Source organism: Polypterus senegalus, chromosome 16 (assembly GCF_016835505.1).
Source record: "Polypterus senegalus isolate Bchr_013 chromosome 16, ASM1683550v1, whole genome shotgun sequence".
In the NCBI taxonomy this organism is placed as follows: Eukaryota; Metazoa; Chordata; class Cladistia; order Polypteriformes; family Polypteridae; genus Polypterus; species Polypterus senegalus.
The window spans coordinates 50,370,199-50,396,682 of NC_053169.1; the positions used below are offsets into that span (position 1 = coordinate 50,370,199).

The following is a 26,484-nucleotide window of genomic DNA, read 5'->3' on the forward strand; positions in this document are numbered from 1 at the left end:
TTGTGCCTTCTGGAGTAATATGTCTATTTGCAGTCATGCATGAATGTAGTACTGAATATTATGTGGTGCTACTGTTATGTTTCTGCAACATTGGTATCAACTGTACCGGTTTTTATGACATCCCTTCTCCCAAAACAATCAAGGAGACTTTACAGAGATGCCACAGAGTGACCAACAATCACTTTGAAGATGCCACAGAGCTTAAAAGATTGAGTAAATGATTTCCAATCAACCATATCAAGAGGTCTGAACAACAGTGGACTGCATGACAGGATAGCACAAAAAGAACCAAGCTGAAGCAGTTCTGGAGTTTGCAAAAAATCAGAAGAGTAGCACACAAGTGTAATGAAGCAAAAGGTTTTATGGTCAGATGGGGCCAAGACATGGCTTTTTGGCCATACCTCAATGAGATATATGGTGTGCAAGTGTGACATATGGTTGTGCATGGTAGTGGCAGAATGTTGTGGGACTGTTTGACAGCATTAGGGACTGGATACATGGTTAAAACAGAAGAATGGATGGTGGAAAAGATAACCAAATGCTGCATGGTAATCCAGCAGATGTTCAGGAGAAAGTTCATTTTTCCACAGGACCATACTTCCAAATACAAGGCTAAAGTAACCTTGAACTGGCTTAAAATTTAAAATTTAAATGTCCAATAAAAGGCTCCACCAAAATCATGATGTCAATCCATCTGAAAATGTGTGGCAATATTTTAAAAATTGCAATACACAAATGTTATTTGACTAACCTGAACAACCTGGAGCAGAAGATGGGGCAAAAACTGCTCCCAAATGGTATGTTCCAAGCTGGTTCATACTTAACCAAAACACCTTAAAGGTCTCTTTGTTATAAAAGGTGACTCACAAAAGATTAAAGAATAGGTACTAAATATTTTTGCATATAGGTTGTTTCCTTTTTTGTTCTTCTTAAAGGAGTACTCCACCCCAAAAGTTTTTTATATGTTACTTACCCCATGTAGTCTGTAGTCATGCCCGAGAAAAAACTTCAATCTCATGTTTTCATGTAGAACAGAACGTTTATGATTTAATAGAACCCAATGGTGTACAATTACAATTGCAAATGAGGTGTCAAAAGAAAAAAAAAAAACTGACGTTATTCATGTAGCATAATCTGCTTATCATTTATCCTGGTGTATCATCAAAGCATTCAAAACACATGCATGTTTTGCTAAAATACTGTTAAACACATACTTTCAGAAAAGCCAGCACACATCGTAAACAAGAAACGTGTTTCTGTAATAATGCAGTTCTTGATTTAAGATTTGTCTCTCTGCCTCATTCACTGGTCAAAAGACCCGTCTTTAATGTGTTTTGCATGTTTTAAACACATGACCGAATAAACTAACCTGGATTATGCAACACAAGTTATTGGATTCAATTATATCATTAACTTTTTTTTCTGTCTGTTGTCATCAGACAACCAAGTGCCTATAGTTTACAAAATGTTACTGGAACTTTTAATGGGGCAAAGTTCTACAGTCAGATAAGACAAAAATAGAGCTTTCTAGCTAACACACCAGAGGTGGGTATGGTTTAAGTCTAATGACAGGAATCCCACTGTAAACTATGACGGAAGACCTTTGATGTTGTGAGGCTGTTTATCCGCCAAAGGACCTTAACAACTTGATGAAGTTTATAACAACATGTATCCTAACAAGTACAGTGAAACCTCGATTCACAAATGTCTCAGTACACATACAACTCAGTTTACGACCAAAAAGTTCGCCAAACTTTTGCCCCGGTTCACGACCACACACTCAGTATACGAACAAGCCAGTTTCCCTTTCGGTTTGTGCGCGCTGATAATTTCCGCACGTGTTGCATTGTTCTCGGTCAGACGTGCGTGCTTGTGCGTGCGTGCATGCTTTCGCTGTGAACTCTTTGTGCTCTATTTCATTTCCCTTCCGGTTCGTACACGCCGATTACTGTATTTAAGCACGTGTTGAGCCGTTCCCTGTTCACTGTTCTCAGTGAGACATGCGTGCTTTACTTGTGATCTTTGTGTGCTTTTGCCATGGCTTCTAAGTGAAGAGTGGTGCGAAGAAAGCTTTGCAGAAAATTGAAATCGAAGTAAAGAAAGAATTCTTGAAAAGTATGAGCATGGCGTTCGTGTTACTGATCTTGCCGCCGAGTACAAGAAGTGAAAACCTACGATTTCGACTATTCTAAAGCAGAAATAATCTATTAAAGCAGCTGATGTTGCAAAAGGAGTTACAGTGTTAACCAGGCAGAGGCCTCAAGTACTGGAAGAGGTGGAAAAACTGTTTACCAGTTTACTCATTTACTAATTTGAGAACCCTCGTGCTTTGATGCAGCACAATGTAAACAAAGCCAGACTGCCAGTAATGTGGAGGGCAAACACGAAGGGTTGGGTCACAAGGACTTTGTTTTTGGAATGGCTGCATGAGGCTTTCGCTCCCACCAGCTAAACAGCTAAAAACACCAGAAACCCAAGAAATCACACGAAAGAAAACACCTGAAGGAAAACATCCCTCCATCACGGAGCCAGACCCTCCCTCAAAACTGTAACCTCCTCTCCACCCAGTTCCTCCTCACTTCATGCCAGAACTTGACTCATGCAAGGTTAGTTTTCTTGGTGGTTTATGGTTTTTGTATTACGGATTTTTCAAATGTTCATTTTTCGGTTCGTTGTGTGAATTGTTGCAGTGTTACTTTTCACTTTTTTCAAATGTTAATTTTTTTTCCCCCTGTGCTTAAAACTCATTAAAAAAAAAGTGTTTACAGGGAGAGGTTCGTAGCGTGATTTGTTGCAATGTAACTTTTCTTGGTGTTTTATTAAATTACAGATTTTTCAAATGTTCCTTTTTTTCCCTGTGCTTAAAACTCATTAAAAAGTGTGTTTATACAGCAATTGGCTTGCAAGGCTATAGTGCAAACTCCTGTAATGTTACTTTCTTGGTTGCTTGTGGTTGGTTTTTAAATAAAGTTCGGATTTGTTGAAATGTTCCTTTTTTTTCCCCCTTTGCTTAAAGCTCATTAAAAAAAAGTGTTTATACAGCGATCGGCTTGCAAGGCTATATCACGAACTGCTGCAATGTTACAGAGAGAGAGAGCGCGGGTTCACATGCTGGAGAGAGAGAGAGGGCGCGTGCAGCTGAGCAGGGAGCCTGGGTGTTTGTGTCAGTGTTATTCAATGTTTTTACATTAGTTTACTATTAAACTGTGCATTCTATGGTGTAATTAACTATATTTGTGCTTAAAAATCTTTAAAAATATATCTTTACATGCAGTTTGTACAGTCTTGAACGGATTAATTGTATTTACATACAACCCTATGTGGGAAAATTCCTTTGGTTCACAACCAAATCGGTTTACGACCAGAGGTTTGGAACGAATTATGGTCGTGAACCAAGGTTCCACTGTATTAGCAGGTATTAAATCAAAACCTGACTGCCTCTAACAGGAAGTTTAAAATGGGAAATTGTTGATTTTGTGTTGTGCTTTGGATTATTGTCCTGCTGGAAGATACAACTAACAAATAGTTCAGTGTCCACAAAATTGAGATTTTGTCACTGCCATCCCAGTACCCTGATCTAAATCCCATTAAAAACATTGGATGTGAGCATGGACCTTGAAACCATAAAGATTTTGTATGGAGGAACAGTCTCAGACACCTTGCCATGTGTTCCCCAAACCATTTCAGCATTACAAAAAACTCAGAACTATTATGCTGGTAAAGGTGGCTGTGTAAAGTGTTAAATGAAGGGGTGCTAATAATTGTGGCACACATATACATGAGAAAAATATGTGTTTTATGATAAAGACGTTTTTCCATTCAATTATTTTATATCAATTAAAGGTTCCATTTTTTTGAACGAAAGATCCAGTGTACAAAAAAATAAAAATTCATAGCCCAACTTGCTTTTATTTAACAAGAGTGCCAACAAGTAGTGAATGGCAGGTCTATTAAAAAACTGAAGTTTCAGTGCTTTGAAATGAAAAACAAATTTCCAAGAACAAAAATCAACTGAAGGATTTTGAAATGTGGTGATGTTTCTGACTACTGTTGCAAGGCACTATATATGAATTAGCTTAGTTTCCAAAAATCTGACCTTTAAAATCGTCATGCGAAGAGACAATTTCCACTTCGGGATTAGTAAAGTATATGAAAAATAAATAAATAAATTAGGTTGCACATCTTTGAGATGCAGGAGTGAAACTTAAAGTACATTGGATTGACTCGTACAAAAACGTAGGTGAATGTGCAAGCTACTCACAGAAAAAGACTAAGCCAGAATACTATATGGTACCAGCCTACTGGAGCTTACTTCAATAAAAATATGGTAGGCTATTTTTCACTCATTGCCTTGTTCTTCTTATGTCCTAAGTAGTCAGCTGACTTGGCATTTTTATTCCACTACTAGCCAACCCACGGCGTAGCATACCCTCTCTCTCGTGCGTCTGTCTGTCTGTCTCTCTCTCTTATGTGTGCCTTGATTAATGAAAACATTCTTGGCAAACGCTTTCGCTCGAGTTGTTGGTGGGCGGGGCTCTGTCGTGCATATCCCATGGTCTGTCTTGCGTGCCATGGTCGGCCGCTTCGTGAATTGTTGGTGGGCGGGGCTCTATCTTGCATGCATCTTGTGTGCCATTCCCCTATACTTCATTATACTTCTTTTTATTATTTAACTTCTTCCCCTTGGCAATATTTTTCGCAAATATAACATTAATTTTCACTTTTATGCTGATGACACCCAGCTCTACCTTGCTGGTAAACCCACCTCCTCTTTTCCACCACCCTCACTTATTGACTGCATTTCTGAAATTAAATCCTGGTTCTCTTCAAATTTTCTTAAATTAAACAGTGACAAAACTGAGGTTGTCCTCATTGGTTCAAAATCATCATTATCCAAAGCCGATAATCTTTCTTTTATTATTGATAACTCTGTTGTTTCCCCATCATCTCAGGTCAAGAGTCTGGGTGTCATCCTCGACAGTACTCTATCTTTCCAATGTCACATTAATAACATCACCCGGTCTGCTTACTTCCACTTACGTAATATTAATCGCATTATTCCCCCACTCACTCCTCATACTACTGCCATTCTTGTTCATAGTCACTTCTCGGCTGGACTACTGCAATTCACTCCTCTTTGGTCTCCCTAATAAATCCCTTCACAAGCTTCAGTTAGTCCAGAATTCTGCAGCACGTGTCATCACTGGAATCCCAACTTTTCACCATATTACTCCGGTCTTGCAGCAGCTTCATTGGCTCCCGATCAAGTTTCGTATTGATTTTAAGATTCTGCTACTAACTTTTAAGGCCATCCATAACCTCGCACCTCCATATCTGTCTGACCTTCTACATGTTGCCATTTCATCCCATAACCTTAGATCCTCTTCCTTCACCCATCTGACCGTTCCTCCCGCCCGTCTAACCACCATGGGGAGCAGAGCTTTCAGCCGTTCTGCTCCCAAGCACTGGAACTCATAACCTGCGGATCTCCAAAATATCAAATCATAATTATCTTTCAAATGTAAACTTAAAACTTTAAAAATTTAAAATGACTTTCTTCCTCCTAATTATAGTGGTTTTGTTTGGTTTTAATTTTTAGATTTTCTGTTTTAAGTTGTTTATAATTGTGTTTTTTGCTTATTTATTTATTGTTTGTTCGGTGTCCTTGAGTTCTCTGAAAGGCGCCTTGTATAAATAAAATGTATTATTATTATTATGTTCTGCATTTTACTACATACTTGGATATATCAGTTGGCTAAAGCAAAAGGCACTAAATATAATAAAACCATATTAATATGTTTCACTTATCCATTCATCAATCTCCTCAATTTTTAAATCAGGAATACTTGCATTTAAAGTCAACAAGTGCAGGAAGATTTCAGAAGAAAAAAAATACAACAGCAACCTACTCTTCTGGTCAACTCTCAGGTCATACAATGGTGTTCTGTAGATTTCAGCAGGAGAAAGTGCACAGCGTGAGAGTGGAACATGATGTGATGGTCCCAGTATAAAAACTCTGCGACTAAAAGAGGGGAAAAAATGGTTTTATTTGAAACATGACAGAAAGTAACCAATGGAAGTTAAACATCAATTTACATATATGATTACATATTCTGTTTTTGACAGAAGGATATTTTATTTTTGAATGTGTGTTTTCTTATTAAACTATCTAAACCCAAATTACAACCTTCTTCCCTTACCATACAAAAACAGATAAATAAAAATGAATGAAAATTAATCTAGTTTAAATTTTGCAGCATATAGAATGATAAATTTCATAATTATTGGTTAGGCTTTTACCATGTGCTTTGCTTTATTTTTATTGTGTGGCTGCACTAAATTTTCAGATCATAGGCACTCTCTAGTCAAATTATCCCAACCATTTCTATATATTGCCTGAAAACTTGACATGTACAGTTTTAGGAAGTGTTCACACAAAGGAAACATCTTTTAAACTTTTTAGCAGGCCAATAAGGTAAAAATAAGCAAACATGAGCATACAGTATTTAAATATACTTCAACTTAAATTATTATGATCATAACCATATTATGCAGGCTAAGGTATCAGGCCTACACCTTCAGTTACAAAGATTACCAAGGAGTGGCTAATTTTCATTAGCTTATAGAGCCACAAATGTCTCCAGATTGGCATAAGCTTTATGTTTGCCAGTAGTAATATTTACAATAGATAAGACATTTGCCTTCTCAAACAAAAAAAAAAATATTAAGGTGAAAAGACAACACTGGTACAATTCAGTTCTTTTACCTTAAAGGCTTTAAGAATTCAGCAAAAATGAGCTATATTTGATTTCAAATAACTTCTATGTTTCTAAAGACAAATTTGAAATAATGAAATTGCACATGAAAAATATTTTTAAATAAGATAATCAATCGGATCCTGTAATACTAGGAAAGATTATCCCAATTGCTAAAGTAAAGGCAAATGGTAGAAGCTATGATGTTTGTTTAACTGCTACCAGAGGTCCCGAATTAAAGACCCAAATGCAATTAAAACTGGTGGTTTCATTCTAACCAAATAAATCATTGGGTCATATTTCTGTGTAATGACTTTTTTTATTACTTCACGAAATACAACATACTTAGGGCATCAATGACAGAATCTGTTCACATGTATCCTTTTACTGGGTTTAGGTGGAGAGAGTCAGCTCTGTAATTTTTTATTTTCATAACAGATAGATAATATATATCAGAGTGACAACTTAATCTAACAAAATATTCCTCTTTTATTGTCACTGTAATTTGAGACTATAGTTTGCTCTTGTTCACTTAAAAAAACAAATTTTCAAAAAAGTAATTAAAGACAAACATTATTAATAAAGCTAAGCAAAATAAAAAGAAGGTTAATCAACAGAATAAAACACATCCAATGCACTAACATTTATGAATAAACATTTATATATCTACTAGCTTTGTTGCCAGTTTCACCCAGGGCAATTTCTAATTCTATGGGCCAGTTATAGTGCCATTGGTTAATCAGATGTATCTGAAGCACTATGTAATTAAGTACTTTTCTGTACACAATATTTGTAGATATATATATAAAATTTTTTAAGCAGAGGCCAATATTATTAGTCCACTTGAGCTTCTTACTGTTGAACATGCTAACCACAGTCCTTGGTGGTGCTGGTGTGGAAGAGATTATAGCAAAACTCCGTATTTAAAGAACATCACCAATAGTGGTGATAAACTGCTAAAACTCTCAACTGGCCACCTGCATCAAAGCCTAAAATTAGTACTGCCTCAGTTTATAGTGAGTTTGAATAAATGTCTACAAAAAAACAAACAAAAGTTACTAAATTACTTTTACACACTCAAAAGCACCATCCTGATCTCTTCTTAACACATTCTAAAAAACAGTATTTCCATCAGCTATAGAAAAAAAAAAATCATGCTTCATTCTGTTCAATTGCGGCTTGGCTCCATTGGTTAATTTGCCATTTTTTTTTTTCCTTTTTTTTAAAGTTTGTGAAGGTAATGACAATATGAAGATGGACAACAGCATTGGCTTCATTAAAAATGTAAAGCTATGCAGTGATAAAACAAATGTAACATAATCGGCTTGTCTCCGATTTATTGTTACATGTGACACATACCAGGGGCCTCATGTATAAACGGTGTGTACGCACAAAAATGTTGTGTACGCTGATTTTCACGCTCAAATTGCGGTGTATAAAACCTAAACTTGGTGTAAAGTCGCGCACGTTTTCACGCTAGTTCAAACCCTGCCATACGCAAGTTCTCTGCTCGGTTTTGCAAAACAGCGGCCCCCAGCGTCAAAGCAGTGCTTTTGTTCCAGTTTGGTTTCCCTTTGTTTTTTAGATCCATATCCCTGATGCAGCTTTATCATATACACCGAAATCAACCACATATTGTTTATTAGTTTAAGGCATTTGATTGTAATTACCCCATAACAATATAATGCTCCATGTAATGGGCAAACTATTCCAAATACCATAGCTGCTTTAGTGTTGTTACTCTCACTGCACCTTCTTCTTTCAGCTGCTCCTGTTAGAGGTTGCCACAGCAGATCATCTTTTTCCATATTACTCTCACTGGATCACTCGGAGTATTTCTATCACAGTATCCGAGTGTGGAAGCTCTCTACAGCAGCGGATTATAAAGAGAATTATCGGTATACAGCATCAAGCACACACTGCCTCAGCCATGCGCTATTTGAACTGCTCTCATACGGCAAACACTTCAGAGCTGTATTATCATGAATGTAATGAATTCTGTGTCCAGTCGGAGGAAGATAAAGCCTGTTTAAGAAGCACGTAGTGATTCACACACAGAGTGCATAGAAGAACATACACAAAACAAAGCATTTAACATGCTACTTTAGTAACGATGGTATTTGAGAAAGTAGTAACCTAAAAGATTTTAAGATGAAGTTTATAATGTTCTACTTTAATGACAAAATAAACTATGTGATTAAAATGGAAATTTCGAGATTAAAGTTGACATTGAGCTTTTTTTCCCCCACTGTGTCCCTATTTTTTTTTCTTTTCTCTGTACCTTTTCATGGCGACTTTTAGATGTGACAAGTTCTTTTTTATTTCGGGCACTGTGCAAATTTGTTAACTTGAGCTTTCGAGTTTCTCCGACACTCTGTGTCACTCAATCAAGTTCCTTTTGTTGTTTACACCATTGTTTAAAGCAACAAATACTAAGTTTTTCCTTGCTTCCACTTGGTATTCACTGAAATTCTTCTATTTTCCCCATGCTTTTGCCATTGCCTTTTGACAGAACGCTGAGCTTAAGGGCTATTTATATTGATTTACATATTCAAAGAGGCATAATTCTGGGAGGAGTTGGGGAGCGGAAGCAGACGCGTGCATGTGCGTTACTGTTCACGTTGACCAGGATTTATGTAGTGGAAGAACGTGGAAGTTGGCAAATGCATAGATTTATGCATCTGGATTTTTATGTGCATACAAACATTTCTGCTTTTGTCTGTACGCCATGTTTTAGTGTGAATTCTATGCACGGCGTTATGCATGAGGCCCCAGGTCTGCCAAAGCAATCGACAGTGCTTTGCAATATTTTGCCCCCAGTTTCCAACTGCGCTCATTTCACAAGGATGTCCCTCCTCCCCCACTCTTCTAATCACGCTTGATTCACAAAGGGGGCATCTCCCACCACCCCACTCTTTAAATGCTGTCGGTGGGTCGGCAAGGAACGTAAAAAGGGAAAACGGAGTCCCAAGGCCATAAACAGTAGTGTTTCTCAAACGTGATAAACACTGTAACCCAGTGAGAAATTGTTATTGCTATCCCAAACTGGTTATGGGGAGGAGGGGAAAAAATCATCTTGAGGAGTGCACTGGCAGATGGGAATTGTAGTAACACTTTGACATTTGTACAAGGTGGCAGATAAGATGAAATGGGGAGGGTAATATATTAAATACCATTCTTACTGGATCAGTAGCACAAAATTGATTATGCTCAGAGCCACAGGTCCTGAAAAGCACTTGCTAAATCATCTTCAAGCTTCACCAAACTGTATTCCTTTCACTTTGCTTCTGCAGACAGCCCTCATTTGTATAAAGCAGCAAGCCCCATTTGTCCGTACAATCGCTGTCAGCGCTGTAGCGAAACGAGATATGCAGTGCGTTACAATGTCCCACTCACTAGAGCAATATTAATGTAAAATATCAAAAAATATAATTAATCAGCTAATATTCGTTTTTGTATGTCACCAAATTTTAATCAAATCGGTCAAAACCTGTGAGATTTTTGGCTATTTAGTTTTTCTACTGTGTGTGTTTTTTTAACACCTAAATAGTGATACATTTAAATGTCCTTTCTTGGTGATGCTTTCTGCTCTAAATGTGCCAAAATTTCAGTTGTTTAGCTAAACAGAACACGGCCTTTTTGTGAATGAGCGAGTGACTCAGTAACCTTTGCAAAATATAATTTTATAGACATGCCTAACCCATTCAGGGGGCAGGCAACAAAAACCTGCAGCCTACAAATCACATACATACATTCTGAAACATGCCTAAGTCAGTGTCACAGGGAGCTGGAGCCTATTTCAGTTTCAATCAACATAACATAGGAAACTACCCTAGACAGGTAGAAGAGTACAGGGCACACACAAACACATCCACACTGGGTAAAACTACAGGTCCTAATTAATCTAACCTATGTGTCTTTGTACATATAGGAGAAAACCCACAAAAAACTGCACAAAATGTGCCAACTCCTATCTAGACAGCAAGCAGAAGCGGAACCGACACCCATGACAATCTGTTAGGGAGCAGCATTAACTGCTGTCATGTCTGCTATGTTCAAAAAGTTAAAAATGTTAACTGGTAAGTTCTGACTATACAAAAATAAAACAAAAACAAAATAACTACATAAATAGTCACTCAGAAGAGCCGATATAGTCTACTTTTAATTAGAAAACACCAGCTGCCACACTGAAATTTCACTGTTGGACTTGCCCAGTGATGCTTAATAAAACAGGTTTAAGGTATGTTTCATTGTATTTAGACAGAATGTGACAGCTTAAATTATTAACTACTGTACACGGCTCTGCCTACTAATCACATCATCTTTGTTTAAAAGAAAGGCTGCATCTCAGGTGTATACATTATACTGCAATTTCAGGAGAAATATCTTGCAAAACAATGATGCCATAGGCAATGTTTTCGAATACATTTAAAGTAATAATCCAGAATGTAAAGGTTCCTCACCCCTAAATCATCAAAAGATTACCTTTTTCTTCCTCTGTAACATCAGGTATTTTTCAAAGTATGGTTTTCTAAAATCCCATTAACTTTTTACAAAGAATTATGTTCAAGCAGGAGCAGAGATTTATATTAACAAGAACTGGGTTTTAGTTTTCTCAAATCCAGTTAACTCTGCCCAATAAACTGGACATAAACCCAAAGATGCACCACCCCATTCATTTCAAATGAAAAGATGGGAACTTTGTTAGAAAGTGCTTATCTGGCCTTTGAAACGATATTGAAAAATCTCTTAAGAAAGATCAACAAAAAGGTAAAAAACTATACTTAGAAACAAGACAGGTCAAGTGAACACTTTCAGTGGGGGTGGGGGGTCTGGGGGTGGTGGAATGGGAGAACGCCACATCTTTCTAATTTACTACTATACAAAGCCAATGAAAATTCTCCAGCATGTTCTGCTCATTGCCTTTTTTTAACTGAATGGGAATAAATTTTGTTTCAAGAGTTTGGAAACCAGACTTACTGTAGATTTGCTCTCAAGGAGCACTTGTAAATGTGTAAATTGTGTGTTTCACTAAAATAATACCAGAAAATAAAGTAAGCAGAAACCTGCTTACTCTGTTTTGTGGTATTTCTAGAGGCAAGCAGGACAGGTTATAACTTTTGTTATTTTTATGGGAGTTTCACTAAAATAAAAAAAAGAAAAAAGCAAAATGTTACTGTTAAAAACCTGTTTAAAGTTTGTTTGGAGTTTTGCTCTCCAAAGTAAGCGAACAATGCATTATTCCTATTAAACATAGTAAACCGCACATTTTTTATTTAATAGCTGAATATAAACAGCAAATGTAATTAAGGTAACTTTTGTTCTTTTTGCTCCCATTTATGTTACTCTTCCACGAGGACATGTTTTAAATGCAGTGTAGTCACGAGTGCAAAAAATATGACAGAATTGGCAAACATATTAACATTCTTTTCTGAGGGCTTTAATGATTATGCCTTCTGTCCTGTTCAATCACTTAATGAATAACTCTATACTGATATTAAAGGAAAATTACTTTTACCTTTCAAAATTTTATATTGAAATCAGCTATTACCCTGTAATCTACATTGAGAAACGAGTGATGAATGCAGCCCCAATGCACTTCTAAAACTTAATATAAATAAGCAATTTTGAAAGGCAACAATCTTTTATCTTGTACAATGCTTGAAATGTTGTTACATGGAGAACTATAACATCATTTAAATGGTTGTACAGGAAAAATAACTACGGTCACTAATGCTATTAAAAAAAAACTGATGCTTTGCTTCCTCTCTCTATTACACCTTTATGCATGTTATAATTGTCCTTTTTATTTGTCATAGCACACTTAAACAGCCTAATGAAACAGAAGATGGATCCAAACACTAACAACTGTGTCCAGTCCCAGTAGTTTATTCAATTCCAGTCATTTGAGATGAAGAATGAACCTCAGGCTAGTATGAACAAGAAACTGCTGGAACACCGGGAAAAAGTTACTCACTGACATAGATTAAGTGAAGGTGGCTAGCAAGCATTTTTTCTTTTTTTGACTGAATATTCCTTGGGATTCAGTTTCATCTGTAAAATGGAAACATTTTGGCAGACAGAATGTTAAGACCTCAAACAGTCAACAGACGATGTTGTTAATACTATCTCTTGGGCAAAATATAGTGCTTGCAGGGATAGCGGGAAAATGGGGATTTGTGGAGACTGAATGAAAGATGGAAGGCGCAAAGCAGAAGCTGATACTAGCGTGGTTTGGAAAAAAATAAGTGATTATCATTAAAACTCAGGCCCAAGTGGCAAAACTTTGGCAAAAAGGGATTAAAGCCTACAATGCACAGACTGTTTATTAAAGCAGCACCAGTCATTTAGCTAAAAATGGGCAGAATTACAGCATCCAGCTACTGGGCAAAGTTGGGACAAATTGCATTAACATCTAATGGCTAATGTGATTGTAAAAACACTAATATCAGAGCTAGGAACATTTAGACAAAGGAATTTTAACTTCATAAAAAGGAATACTCCATGCAAAAAATGTTTTTATATGTTTTACATACACCATGCAGTTTGTAGTAATGGCTGAGAATTTTTTTGAATAGCATGTTTTCATACAAAACAGAAATGTTTGTTAGAATAGGTGTCTATTGTGATTAAAACTGGACAACAACTAGCTAATCAAAACATCTATGAAAAAAATCTTGTTACCCTGTATCATACAATTCACATCAAATCATTCAGTCATATGCTCTCAATGCCCCAAAAACATATTTTCATTAAAATATTGATAAATTAACCAATTCCAGAAAATGCTCCCATGAATGAAAATGTATCGTGCTCAGATGTAAACAAGGATTTGAGTTGTAGATCCACCTCCTGTCAAAGTTACATTCATAAACAAAATTGGGGGTACTTTGGGTTTATTTAGTGGTAGTCTTCGAAACTGCATAGGTGAATTGACTTTTTGTTTGTTGAAGCACCTTGGATATGCACAAGTACAACATATATTCTATTAATGGTCATGTTTGTCCTTGCTTGTCTGCAACTTTTAATCTTCAGTTGTGTATGTTTCTCTTTTATCTTTTAAATACTGAAAGCACATAAAGCACAATGCTAGCCCACTGAATTAGCTGTCACAGGGCTGGACTCCTGACCAATAATGAAGAATCTCTAATTGAAATGTTTGGTCACATTTGAGAGCTTACCATTTTAGTTCACAAAAGCATTTTCCAGAACTTGTTTATTTAACAGTATTTTAGTATAAAATACATACATATGAGACATTGAAAGTATACCACTGGATATTTTGATATGTGAAATATGTGACTTTTTTTTTTAATTTTTATAAAGGAAGTTTTGATGTTATTTGCTGTTGTCCTGCATTGAGCCCCTTTAAGTTCTGGCATACCAGAAATTTTGATATCTATATTCTCTATGAAAATATGACAATTTCTCTCAGCCATCACTACAAATTAAATGGGGCAAGTATCAGATACTGGAGTATTCAGTATGAAGTAAATTTCTATATATTTTCCTTTCATATTATATAAAGATGATTGACACAAAACATGCGCAAATAGAGACTTTAAAACTGGCTTTTTTATAATTTCTGAAAAATATAAAAGGTGTCAATATTACAAGGCACCATGGTGTTTATACATAAATATGCATAATCAAATAAAAGGTATAAAGACCTAGCAAGCAGAAGCAGTGTCTCAATTTATAGTTTTCACTACAGGATTTCCTCTTTATGTTTGCCTTCAGTAAAGTATTACAAAAGGCAGAGTCACATACTAAAATTTTAAGATAGCCAACATAAGAAAGAGACAAAACTAATGAGTGGGCAAGCCATGTACAGGTCTATAAAAGTGTGTGAACATATTTTAGGAATGTTAAATCAAGAAAAAAAAAACAAAATAGAGCATGTGACAGACAAGACGGGATGTTCTTAGAATATACCAAGAATACAGTTTAGGCAATGGAACCCAATAGTGCAGAGTATTTAACTGTTAAAAGAGAAGGATCAGGTAGTTGGTAATTTGTCTAATAAATGGTAAACAGACTGAATAAATAATTTGCTTAAAGTTAAATCTACAATAACCTTGCCACCACATTCAACTTTGTTGAGCAGGCAGCAAACATCTTACTTATAAATATCACCCCATTTGAAGAATATGCCTTCCTAAACTATGACTCATAAGCATCGAAGCAAAGGTCAGCACCCCTACCTAATAAAATTAACTAGGAAATTGGCTACAGCTTAACAAAAAATATATATATATGTAAACTTACTTCAGAGAGATTAGACCTATCTAGAACATCACATCATGCAGACCAGTGTCTTTGTGGATCTAGAAATAATTACAACCAAAAAAAAGTAATTTACATTTCAATTAAATACCACAGAATGTGGTGAGATTTTGACATTACTAAAGCCTTACAACTGGTGCAAGCACGACACAGAACAGAGTATGGTAGATGGGATGGCATGCCATTCCAGCAATGTGTAGCGTATGACTCACGTAATAGAAGGGTCCACCTGTTTATAAGCAAAGGCTGCACAGGCTCCACAGTAGGTGTAACCAGCATGTCTGCAAAAAGAAAGAAGAGACATGAAGAACGATTTTAAAAATCACCATTTATTACTACTCAGGAAGTGGAATCTCCATTATATTCCCCAGTATATATTATATTCATTATGTGAAACAGGAACTTTAAATAGTTAATTCAATACATTCCTAACTTTATGCAGAGTGTATTTTTTCTAAAATTGTCATCTTGAATAAGAATTTGATTTACCAGCATCAAATGAAAAACACCGCTAATCTTTTATCCAACAGTTAAATGAGGTGACGGTTACTATATTTAGGATGTGATGGAATCTGACAAGATTTCACAATGACTAAGATATGAAAAAATAACACCTTCACCACTAATAAAAACAGAAAAAAACTCTTTCATAAGTGACACCTGTGTATATCGCACCGAGTTTCTAGTTCAACCTGTTTATTCCAAGTATGCCATCTAGTTTTCAGATTTTTTTTTTTAACCAACCAAATCCAATTATGAAGAGTGAGCTGCACTTTTTACTGATAAAATTTAATCATATGTTAATTACACTGCAGTGGTACTACAAAGAGCATTTTAGCAAAGTCTGAGGCTACACTGAGACAGCAAAAGCATGTAGAGGCCTACTGTGATGGTCCCGATCAGCTCCATGCTTCCTGGTTATTTTTGTGTGTCTTTCCAACTCTGCACCGTTGATAGTAATAGACCAAGATAAGCTACATAAATGAGGACACACATATCCAACCAAGGGGTAGATGCAAAAGTGACCGTGATTAAAAATAATCAACGAATCAAAAAAGTGTTTAAAATAAATAGTGCAGTGTATCCAGTCAAACTGTCAATAAATAAAATAATTCATAAAAACTAATGGCGGCACATTGGCGCAGTGGTAGCGCTGCTGCCTCGCAGTTAGGAGACCTGGGTTCGCTTCCCGGGTCCTCCCTGCGTGGAGTTTGCATGTTCTCCCGTGTCTGTGTGGATTTCCTCCGGGCGCTCCGGTTTCCTCCCACAATCCAAAGACATGCAGGTTAGGTGGATTGGCGATTCTAAATTGGCCTTAGTGTGGGTGTGTTTGTGTGTGTCCTGCGGTGGGTTGGCACCCTGCTCAGGATTGGTTCCTGCCTTGTGCCCTGTGTTGGCTGGGATTGGCACCAGCAGACCCCCGTGACCCTGTATTCGGATTCAGCGGGTTAGAAAATGGATGGATGGATGGATAAAAACTATTTCAATCGTGAAGATTAAAAATCCCATAAACAAAATCCATAAAAACAAGATTAAAATCTCAAAGACAATTTTTTTTAAATCGCATGACCTCAAGGCTTCCAACTAAAATTGGCATCTCCTCCATTTAACCCAACTGGGCTCTTGCAGCCAGAGAAGAAGTCCTCCCAACAACTGCAGTCAACTCGGGTTCCCACTGCCAGACCTAGGCAACCCTGGAGAGCCATGCCAAGCCACATGTCTCCGGCTGCCTGTCCCTCAGCATCTGCAGGAGGCCCTGCACATCGGGTCACTCCTACACCCTGGAAATCGCTCAGTAGGAGTGTCCCTCCCTCAGCCTCAGACTCCTGCAGCTCTGAGGCTCACACTCTATCATCTGCCAACGTTCTGATTCAGCCAGGCACTCTCACTGCTGTCTTCTCTTCCTGTTATTTAATCTCCTTTAACCTCTGCTCTCTCTTTCTGATCATTTTTTTTTCCTCTTTCATCTCATACCTTGCTTGGGTACTGGTGTGACCCTCTGCCCAATCTGAGATATGAATTGAGGCACCTGGCTGATCCACTTGCATTTAAACACAAGTACGTGATCAGCAAGGCACCACAATTAACCCTGGAGTGATGCAGTCGTGTGGCCATAATGAGCTTGCATGCTCTTGGGTGCGCTTATTTATTTGAAAATTACACCATGCCAAGGACCACTTATTACATTCCCCAATAAGATTTGAATCTGTAATTGCTACCAAATGAATTAAGAGTCTGAAAACCTATATAAATTAGAGATTTTAGGTTTTGATTTTTAACAAATTTGCAAACCTTTCAGAAAAAGTTTTCACTTTGTCATTAAGGTTTATTGAACGTAGAATGAGGAGTAAAATGGTACATTTATCTATTAAAATCTAAAACACAACACAATACAATATGCAAAAGATAAAGGGGTCTGAATACTTTGCTGAATTCACTGTAGACTGTGGTTACAACTTTAAATCAATTACAGGTTTCATTTCTGAAACTATATGAAGACCAGAGACAAAAAAAGACTTTACATTATCTAAGGTTTCACCACTATGCCAATTAACAATCATCCTAGCTTCTGAATAGAATCATAATGCTACCCGTGAAACCTCAAAAATGTGCTCTTGATTTATAAAAACATTCTTGTAAGAATTTTGTCATTTAAATTTGTTTAGTGCCAGTTTAAGAATTATACCTCCAACATCAGAATATGAAAGTTTGTTTCAGTCTCAACATCATGTCCCTGGTTCTGAAGGCCTACATGCAGCATATTAACAACTAGCAAAATACCTTCGCAGCGGCGAAGTACTGCACTAAAATTTTTATTAAGAAGAAAATTTAACCTTTTTAAACTGAGAGAAAATATGCCAATAATTATTTGTTAAGGATCTCTTTGTATACCATGTTGTCAGTTCGGCCCTCCGGTTGTAACATGACCAAGCTGTGCGCTGAGCTTACTCTTGAGCATGCAACTTACAGTTGGCCATGTGAACAGTAATCTTGTCTCAAATCTCACAGCTTGGATTGCTGCTGTCATAATCGGTTTGAGTTTCATGGTTTGTTTCGATAATGACAGTATTTGCAGGATTTGTTGTATTGAAGGGACATTCGGTATCTGTCAAGCGTTGTAAGCACACAACCGGTTTCAGTGATAAAATCACATCCAGCTTTTGAGAGTTTAAACATTCATAAACATCAAAGTGTCCACTACTGAAATCGTCACCTGTGAATCTAAGATGTTTAAGAGGCATTGGCGGTTGTCGAAAGGTGTAAAATATTTAGCCATTTCGGTACACTTAAAAGTGACAACCGAACAATTCAGCGGCAGCCATCAACTCACATGCAGAACCATAGGTGAAGGGCCTAAGCATTTCACTCTTATAGAGCTCCTGTGTAGTACAATTATCTCCTGTACCGTCACAAGTCCACACCTTGAACCTGTCTCCGTCATTCAATACATAAGACACAATGTTCCTCCGGATATCAAGAGTGAGCCTGATATGGCCGTGCAATATGTAACAAAGAGAATGGAAAAGGCAGGTGGTATCTCCGGGCATGGAAACCACTCAGTAAGTGATATTTCTTTGATCGATGGTAATCATCTCGATAGACATGGTAATGGGGGTTGGAATGATAAAGGAAATGGGTACCTGAGCAACGTAAAGTTAGAGTAAAATACCCGTGGCGAAGCAAGGAAGGGAATGTAGAGACTGGAGCGACGGACGGCCTTATATAGGCAGGCAGCCAACAATGTGGGAGGCGTTGGGATGGGGGACCCAACGCTGCCTCACACGGTGACCGAGCTGCAGGCTATGGACATATATATGTACGTAAGTAGGATTCAGTTAGCGTTGGGAACCCGCGTACCAAATTTCTTGAAGATGGGCCCATAAGTAACAAAGACCGTTCGAAAGTTCAATATGGCGGCCGACAGTGGCCTCATACCACCGAAATAAGTATGTACATCGGTTTCGGTTAGCACAGGGAAACCATCTACCAAATTTCATGAAAATAAGGCCATAAATAAGGAAGTTCAGCATGGTGAACGTTGTCGACCGTTATGACCGTTACGCATAGAATTTCGAAATGAAACCTGCTTAACTTTTGTAAGTAAGCTGTAAGGAATGAGCCTGCCAAATCTCAGCCTTCTACCTATACGGAAAGTTGGAGAATTAGTGACGTTGGAAAGCTCAATATGGCGGCTGACAGTGGCGTCATACCACCGAAATAAGTATGTTCATTGGTTTCGGTTAGTGCAGGGAAGCCGCCTACCAAATTTTGTGAAGATGGGGCCATGAATAAGAAAGTTCAATATGGCGGACGTTGTTGTGAAAATTGGTGACGTTGGAAAGTTCAATATGGCAGACGTTCTCGACCATTATGTAAATGTAAATGTAAATATGTGAATTTAGAAATTAAACCTGCTTAACTTTTGTAAGTAATCTGTAAGGAATAAGCCTGCCAAATTTCAGCTTTCTACCTACATGGGAAGTTGGAGAATTAGTGATGAGTCAGTCAGTCAGTGAGGGCTTTGCCTTTTATTATTATAGATGATACTCCCAAAATCCACAAGTAAATGCTAGACAAGAATGAATCAGTTACACCTGGAGCAGCTACTAACACAATCATTCTTCATTTGATATGTAAAGGCTGAGGCAGTTTATCTTCCAAAGAAATCACTTAACTACTTCAACAATGTTTATTTTATAGAGTACCAACAGAAATGATTGAATGGAAAGCTCTGTGTCTTTTAAGTGTAGCGCCCTCCTAGTTGGGTACAATAGTAAACTTAGAAGTAAGCCTCAGTGGCACAATTTTTTACTTTTGCTTTGGGCAAAGTAGGAACAAAGATGTGATTGGTGCCATTTACTACCGATCAAAGTATAGCGCGCCCTTAGTACTCCAATGGTTTTTGTTTTTTCTTGGGGATTTGAGGGGAAGAGCATGTGGAGAGAGAGCGAGGTGTGAGAAAGAGCGTGTGGAGATGAGTGTTGAACGAGTGTGTAAAAAAGAAAAGAAAAAGCTGGTACTGAGGTTGTGGAAAGCATATGAGCGGGGGAAAAAAAAAAAAAGAGACAGTTTTTTTTTGTGGGGAGTGTTAAACACGAGAGACATTTGAGAGGGTTTTGCTCATTGTAACGCAGAAAAAATACAAAGTTCGGCTTTGAAAAAAAAAGATAGATAGAATAGATAGATCATCCATGATTGTGTGAAGCGCTTACATGGTGGTTGTATCCAAATAATTAAAAAAAGGAGTGTTTACAAATCATTACTTTGAAATATTGTAACAATTAGGGATAAATAATAATTGTTTCATTAGACCCATTGGTTATTAAAATTTATTGAGAGCTGTTTAATGTGGATCCCAGCAGTGAAATTTCATCCTATGTCATAGGTAACGTGCCAGTTCAATGGTGGGAGGGCTACATAAAAGTTATGAAAGGCAAGAGAAGTTAAATGAAAAAGGGCCTTTACCCGTATTCAGACTTACGGTGCAATAATGGCTCGAGCAGGTCTTTTCGTTACATGTGCTTGAGATAGCCAGCCTTCTAATTGTGCATTCAGCTGGGGTCCTGAAACAGAAGGAAAACAGAAGAGATTAGGAGTTTTAAAGAGATGATTATATAACACTCTGCCAGATTCTCTGAAGAATGTTATGGGAAGGCAACTAATCATTAATCCACATAAAATTAAGGTTACCCTCTAAGGAATATAAAAAGTTTCCTTTCCTTTTTATAAAAAAAAAAAAGGTCCACACACCAAACTACTCATTGTACCCTACTGTGCTTACCCTAGTATAATAAGATTACAAATGCCTGATATTTTAAAAACAACTGTCATTATTTAACAGTAGAAAGAGCTAGAACTAGCAGCAAGATATCTCACCAGACAAAATTTTTAGTAAACTGCAGATCTTAGACACTATTTATAGGGCATGTCCAAATCCAAATAACATGTGAACATACCACATCATCAGTACAAGCTACTGGCCTCTGGAAGTAAGAAATATTGCAATCGCACTTGGTCAAAGTGATTACATTTACATTACATTTTCATTGAAATTGTGATGACAACTTGAGTCAACCCTTGCATCCAATGAACACACCCCACCCACAACCTGCTCTTGAACAATGATGGCATCCTGCAAACTAAAGTAATTCACAATTCGAAGCAGATGCTAAAAAGCTGGCAAAGATGACTTCATGCAACATGGTAAACAGGGCAAGGGTATAAACACCAAAGCCAACAATTAACCTGTAAACTTCTTTAAATGGTACAGCTGTATGACTGTCTCTGGGCAGTGTTTCTTGAAACCTGGTTTTTGGGGGTTTTGGTTGCTTGGGGAAATGCATGATGGGTTTGTGGAGTGACTAGGAAATCCTCAGCAGTTAGAAAATTGATGGGGTTGATCAATGATCCCAACCTATCAAAATCCACTTCTTCAACTACTACCCCACCATTAGTCCTTAAGTATTAAAAGTTCTCTGTTCAGATCCAACCCTTCAAATGACTGGCTGATAATAAGGCACGGTTTATCATTTAAAGTGCAACAGTCACAAGTCTGTCATAAATATAATCAAGAAGTGTAGTGGACAATACAAAGCCTCCCACCTGAGGAAGTACACTGATGACTTCATCTCTTATGGAGAATTCTACTTGTATTTGTATTCTTTTTTTTTTTGTATTCTTTTTATCTGTCCGATTAACCAACTTAAAATTTAGTTTTGCAGGTTACCATTGATGCCAGTGGCTGTTAGATTCAGAATAAAACTTCACTAGGAATGATCCTCAAATGTTTTTAAGTCCAAGAAAAAATTGTTTTTCATGCTTTGCTTTCATCTGCAACTGTACACAAATCTGCCTGTTCAAAACTAATTTTATAAATTGACTTAGCAAAAATGAACAACTCCAGGCTTATCAATTTAAATTCCCAAAATCTTAATCAGAATTCTCTTTTTTTTCTATTATAAAATGTTTTTCCACATCATTCAGCCATGATTAGCTGAACTCTGCACCACCATAACCGATTTGTTACTATATACAGCACATGCTACTTCTTCCATGACACACAACTCCAATTAAAAAAAAATCCAAAAAATTACTGTCCATAGATCTGAGGCTGACATTTTCTAGTTACAGTCTTCATAAGTTAATAATATTTAGCTCTACTTTCTCACAGTAGGATGCATCTTAAATGATTACTGATTCCCAACTACAATGCAAATATTTCAATTCATATCAGTTATTTTTACTATTTTTATGATAAAGTAGTATTAATGTTTCTCTTCAAGCCACAAATCCCTATGTTCCAATATTGCTTTTCATTAAATAGGGTATTAAAGTGGAAATTAAAGGAATACTGCAACCAAAAATATAATTTTTTAGATGTTACTTAAACCATGTACTCTGTTGTGGCGACAGAGAAAATCTCATATTTTCATGGAGAAAGTACTTGACAAAGATTCAGACTTAAGACAGGATTTTTGACCAATGAATGAGGAGGATGTATAATTAAAAAGTAAAAAATGATGTGAATGTGCCTTTCCTGTTTACATTGTATCCAGAGTTTTCCGGAAGCAAATATTAATTATATTTTAAGAAAAATACATGTATTTTGCACTTTGAGCATACAAACAGATAACGGACATGCGGATTATGCGACAAGAGCTACATGTGTTTTTGCCCTATTGGCAATTTTAACATAATTTGTCATTGTCAAGTGTTGGTCACTATTGGGTTTCCAATAAATTTTAAATTTTAATCTTTTTCATGTATTTTTGTCATAAAAATGGGAGATACATTTTTTTTTTTCTTAGTCACCAATACAAACTCCACATGGTTAGTAGCATAAAAAAAATTTATATTTCTAGGTGGAGTATTCTTTTAGGGGCTGGTGCCTTGCATCAAACTCCTTTAATTTTTTTTTTTTTTTTTAAAGAAACAAGTTAAAAACAAAAGTTAAATATGGGCCTTTCCAAACCCCAACGACAGGGGTAATTTGTTACATTACTCAAAACTAACACATTGCTTTCTTTATCAAGAATGGGAAAAAAAAAATTTGACACTGACCATCCTTTTGTCTAACTGAATATCCGGTTCAGGTCCGCAAAAGGCTGTTGCCTACACCAAAAACACTTGGTAAAACAAAACACTGGAGACAATCCCAGACTGGGCACTAATACTGAGCATAGCCACGCACACCTTCACCTTGGCTCAGAATACCCATGGAAACATATGGGTAGTATTCTCTGGGTTTGGGATCCTGTGTGGATGCAGCGCTTACGACTGCGCCACAGTGCTATGTAGACTCCATTTATCCTTTCGCCGATACACTTGCTTTCACCTCCCTATAGCTGTACTTTGCAATCACTGGATATAAAAAATGCAGCTCAAACGTCATTTTGACACCCTTACTTAAAAGTGCTTATCATCTGGAAAAGGTGGCGTTTGGCACTGGGGGAGTGGCACCGACGGGCACAAAAGGGGCCAGCTACAGATAAAAAGCTGAGTCAGGCGAGATTAAAACAACACTGCACTGTCATGCAAAAACAGCAGGGCCAAAATGTTAGTATTAAAGCAACACTGCACTGTCATGCAAAAACAGCTGGGCCAAAATGTTAGGTGAAAACCCTTTCATCTTATACGATGAGTGCTAATCGTGCACAAAGTGGCAGCTTGCCAAAACCACCAGAAAGGCGACTAGACAAAGTTTTAGCATGTGCGCGCGACTATTATGTCTGAAGAGGGTGGAAAGGAGGAAATCGAAATACACTCTGGAGCGATGTATGCGGCCGACGACTCCCACCGCTTTCAAACCATTTTACTTGGGCTTTTACAACAGAATGAATCAAACCGGAAGGCACCCCCCTCTTCCTCCTTATTCTCTTCCTCCAACAACCACCCAAAAGCGAACGATTCTAACAACAAAGCACATCAGCCCCGGCCTGCCGGCAAAACAAAATAGAAAGGAACAAATGAACTTCCACCGAGCAGGTCACAGACAAAAACCTTCTGATACACATGCCCACGTGCTACAGTACTAACACCTTATAAACAACTGCAGTATAAAGATTAATCGTCGCCCCTCCACCGCCCCACGGCCTCCAGTTTTGAACCCTGATATGAGAAGAATCCTACCAAATGAGCAATAGCAGCAGCACCTCTATCCATCAATAACCCGGCCCATGCGAGTCCAGGACCCGGCTCCCCAAGTCGTACCTGAGGCGGTGTACCAGCTGCCAGCATGACTCGCTTCTCTGCACACCACTCGGTTCGACATCTTAGCGCTCGAGATGCCTATCTTGGCCAGTTTAAAAAAAGAACAGAAAAAGTAAGTTTTTTTTCCTTCTATGATAAAAAGGAAAAGCCGTCAGTGACGCGGGTGGGGGATGGGAAGCAAACAAATCAAAAATATGAGTGACACGGGAGCTGAGGGAGCACAGAAAACTTAAATCGAAACCAAACAAAAGTAATAAAAGCAAAATAACATTAAAATCGGTCCACGGAAACTCAAAATATGAAATGCTCAAAAATGAAAGGAGCATGAAACAACCAAAACCTGCTAAGCCACCTTGTCTACGTTCTGAAAATGCACTGCTCGCCGGTCTTGCTTTGGCATAACTCGGCTACCGTGCGAAGAGCGGAAACGCAATCATTGGCTACACAAGACAATCGAGCGTTCCAATTCGTCAGTTCGTGAAAGGCAGGTAGTTTCGCAGCATCGATTGGCCATCATCTTAGTATAACCGTCATCCGATTGGTTAGTTGGCTGAGAAGGGTGGAGCAGTTTGGGGCGCCCAAGAATTGCAATGGGCGTGGTTGACACTTCATTGCAAATCTCTCGGTTTGGTTGGCCGATTCTGTAACTATGGTCAAAGGGAAGATCACAGAGAAAAGTGAGACTTGTGCGAGGAAAGAGCAGCTAACGGAGAGGGAATTCTTTCATGCATACCTTTACGGTGCTGGTGTTTTACTAGAAAACAATGCGTTTATCCTGACATTGAGTAATTAAGAATTATTTTAAGTAAGTTTAAGAAATGTACTTACATACTCAATTTGTTAAAATTTAATAATATGAGGGAAATGAACACCTCTCTAACTACAGGACCTTTATTAAAAAAAAGTTTGATGCATACATAAAAATGTCAATGGAAAAATGTTCGGATCTTTTCACTTATAGCAAAATGAGAGAAACTGTTTTTTCCGCTCATTCTCACAATCTTGTTTTCGGTCCATTTAATTTATTTACAAGACTATATCAACATCCAGATACGAGCCAAAAAATTAAAAGCACCAAAGAATTGTCAAAACAGAAAGGTCAAAATACCAAAAAGAATCAAAGTGATGGGTAATAAAGTGAGCAGATGAACAAAGAAACGATCCATTATCTCAGTCCTTGGGAAAGAGTGAAATATTTTTGAATATGTCTTAGATCTGTTGTTACAGTAGAGGTAGCTGGGATTCTCTTTTTGTACATAAATAAGTCTATGAAATTGTTCAATGTAATTTTGGTGCTTTTCAAATTTCAAATACTTGGTGTAGAGTAACATAGTTTTAATCTACCAGTAGGGAAAAAAAGCCAAAATAAGGTAGCTATACTACTGATCATGGTGTCATGAGATCAGTGACATATTTTTTCACATGCAAGTAAAAATTTTGCATATACTCTATACTTCACTGTAATGGCCCAATAAATCTATTTGCAAATCCAACCATGTCATATGTTGAGCATAGCTAAATCCCAGATAATTTTTTTGCATTTTAAAGTCTTTACCAGGACTTTATTAAATGCTGTGCATGAATACTGTAATTATCTCAATTAATATTTGTAAGAAGCCTTAATAAATCATATGGATCTAAACAATATGTGCTGCAAATGCAGTTAATGGATGATCCACTGTTTCTGTACAGTGAATTATGCCCGAAGTTTTCTTTAGTTTTAAGTAGGAAGTTGAGTAAAAGTGGATTTGTGAGTCTGTTTGTGCATTTAACAATAAATAAGTCAAGCTACTCTTCGATTTCCCTATGAACAGCTAACACACACACTCTTGCAAACATACACAAAACACAGATATGCATTAAAAAACTGAACATCTGAGAACTACATACACTGCTACTGACTAACATGCTGCTATTTAAGTGGATACTGTGTATTTATTATGTTACTTCTGGGCATTACATTATACTCATTGCTAACTGTCTTAACATGCTACTTTTTAGTAAATACTGTATATATGAGTAAGTACCTTATTATACATAATGTTATTTACACATTGTAAATATAATACTTTGGCTCTTTTCAATAGCCATTTTACAGGAATCTTGAATCCCGTAAACACCAGATGTGATTCCATTCCATTTGGCCCTTGAGCAAGGCACTTAACCTGCCATTGTTCCATCCCAGGTATTACGTTAACCTGCACCCACCTGCTTGCAAGGAAAATTTGGGGGT

The 26,484-nt window shown here is 37.3% G+C and overlaps 1 protein-coding gene across 3 annotated transcripts in view; it reads right to left on the minus strand.

Annotated features, from left to right (window-relative positions):
- The window catches only part of memo1 (mediator of cell motility 1), a 33,248-nt gene extending 8,591 nt beyond the window's left edge, over positions 1-24,657 (minus strand). Inside the window, exons 1-5 of one of the 3 annotated variants that reach the window (XM_039738173.1) lie at positions 24,604-24,633; positions 24,252-24,329; positions 20,524-20,605; positions 15,254-15,322; positions 5,910-6,022 (exon numbers count right to left, since the gene is read on the minus strand). In XM_039738173.1, the coding sequence (XP_039594107.1) occupies positions 5,910-6,022; positions 15,254-15,322; positions 20,524-20,605; positions 24,252-24,312 (325 nt within the window). In that variant the 5' untranslated portion in view covers positions 24,313-24,329; positions 24,604-24,633. Of the gene's footprint in view, positions 1-5,909; positions 6,023-15,253; positions 15,323-20,523; positions 20,606-24,251 lie in introns of all 3 variants that reach the window. The other 2 variants (XM_039738172.1, XM_039738171.1) reach the window with 2 other exon arrangements.
- Positions 24,658-26,484: the final 1,827 nt, after the last annotated feature.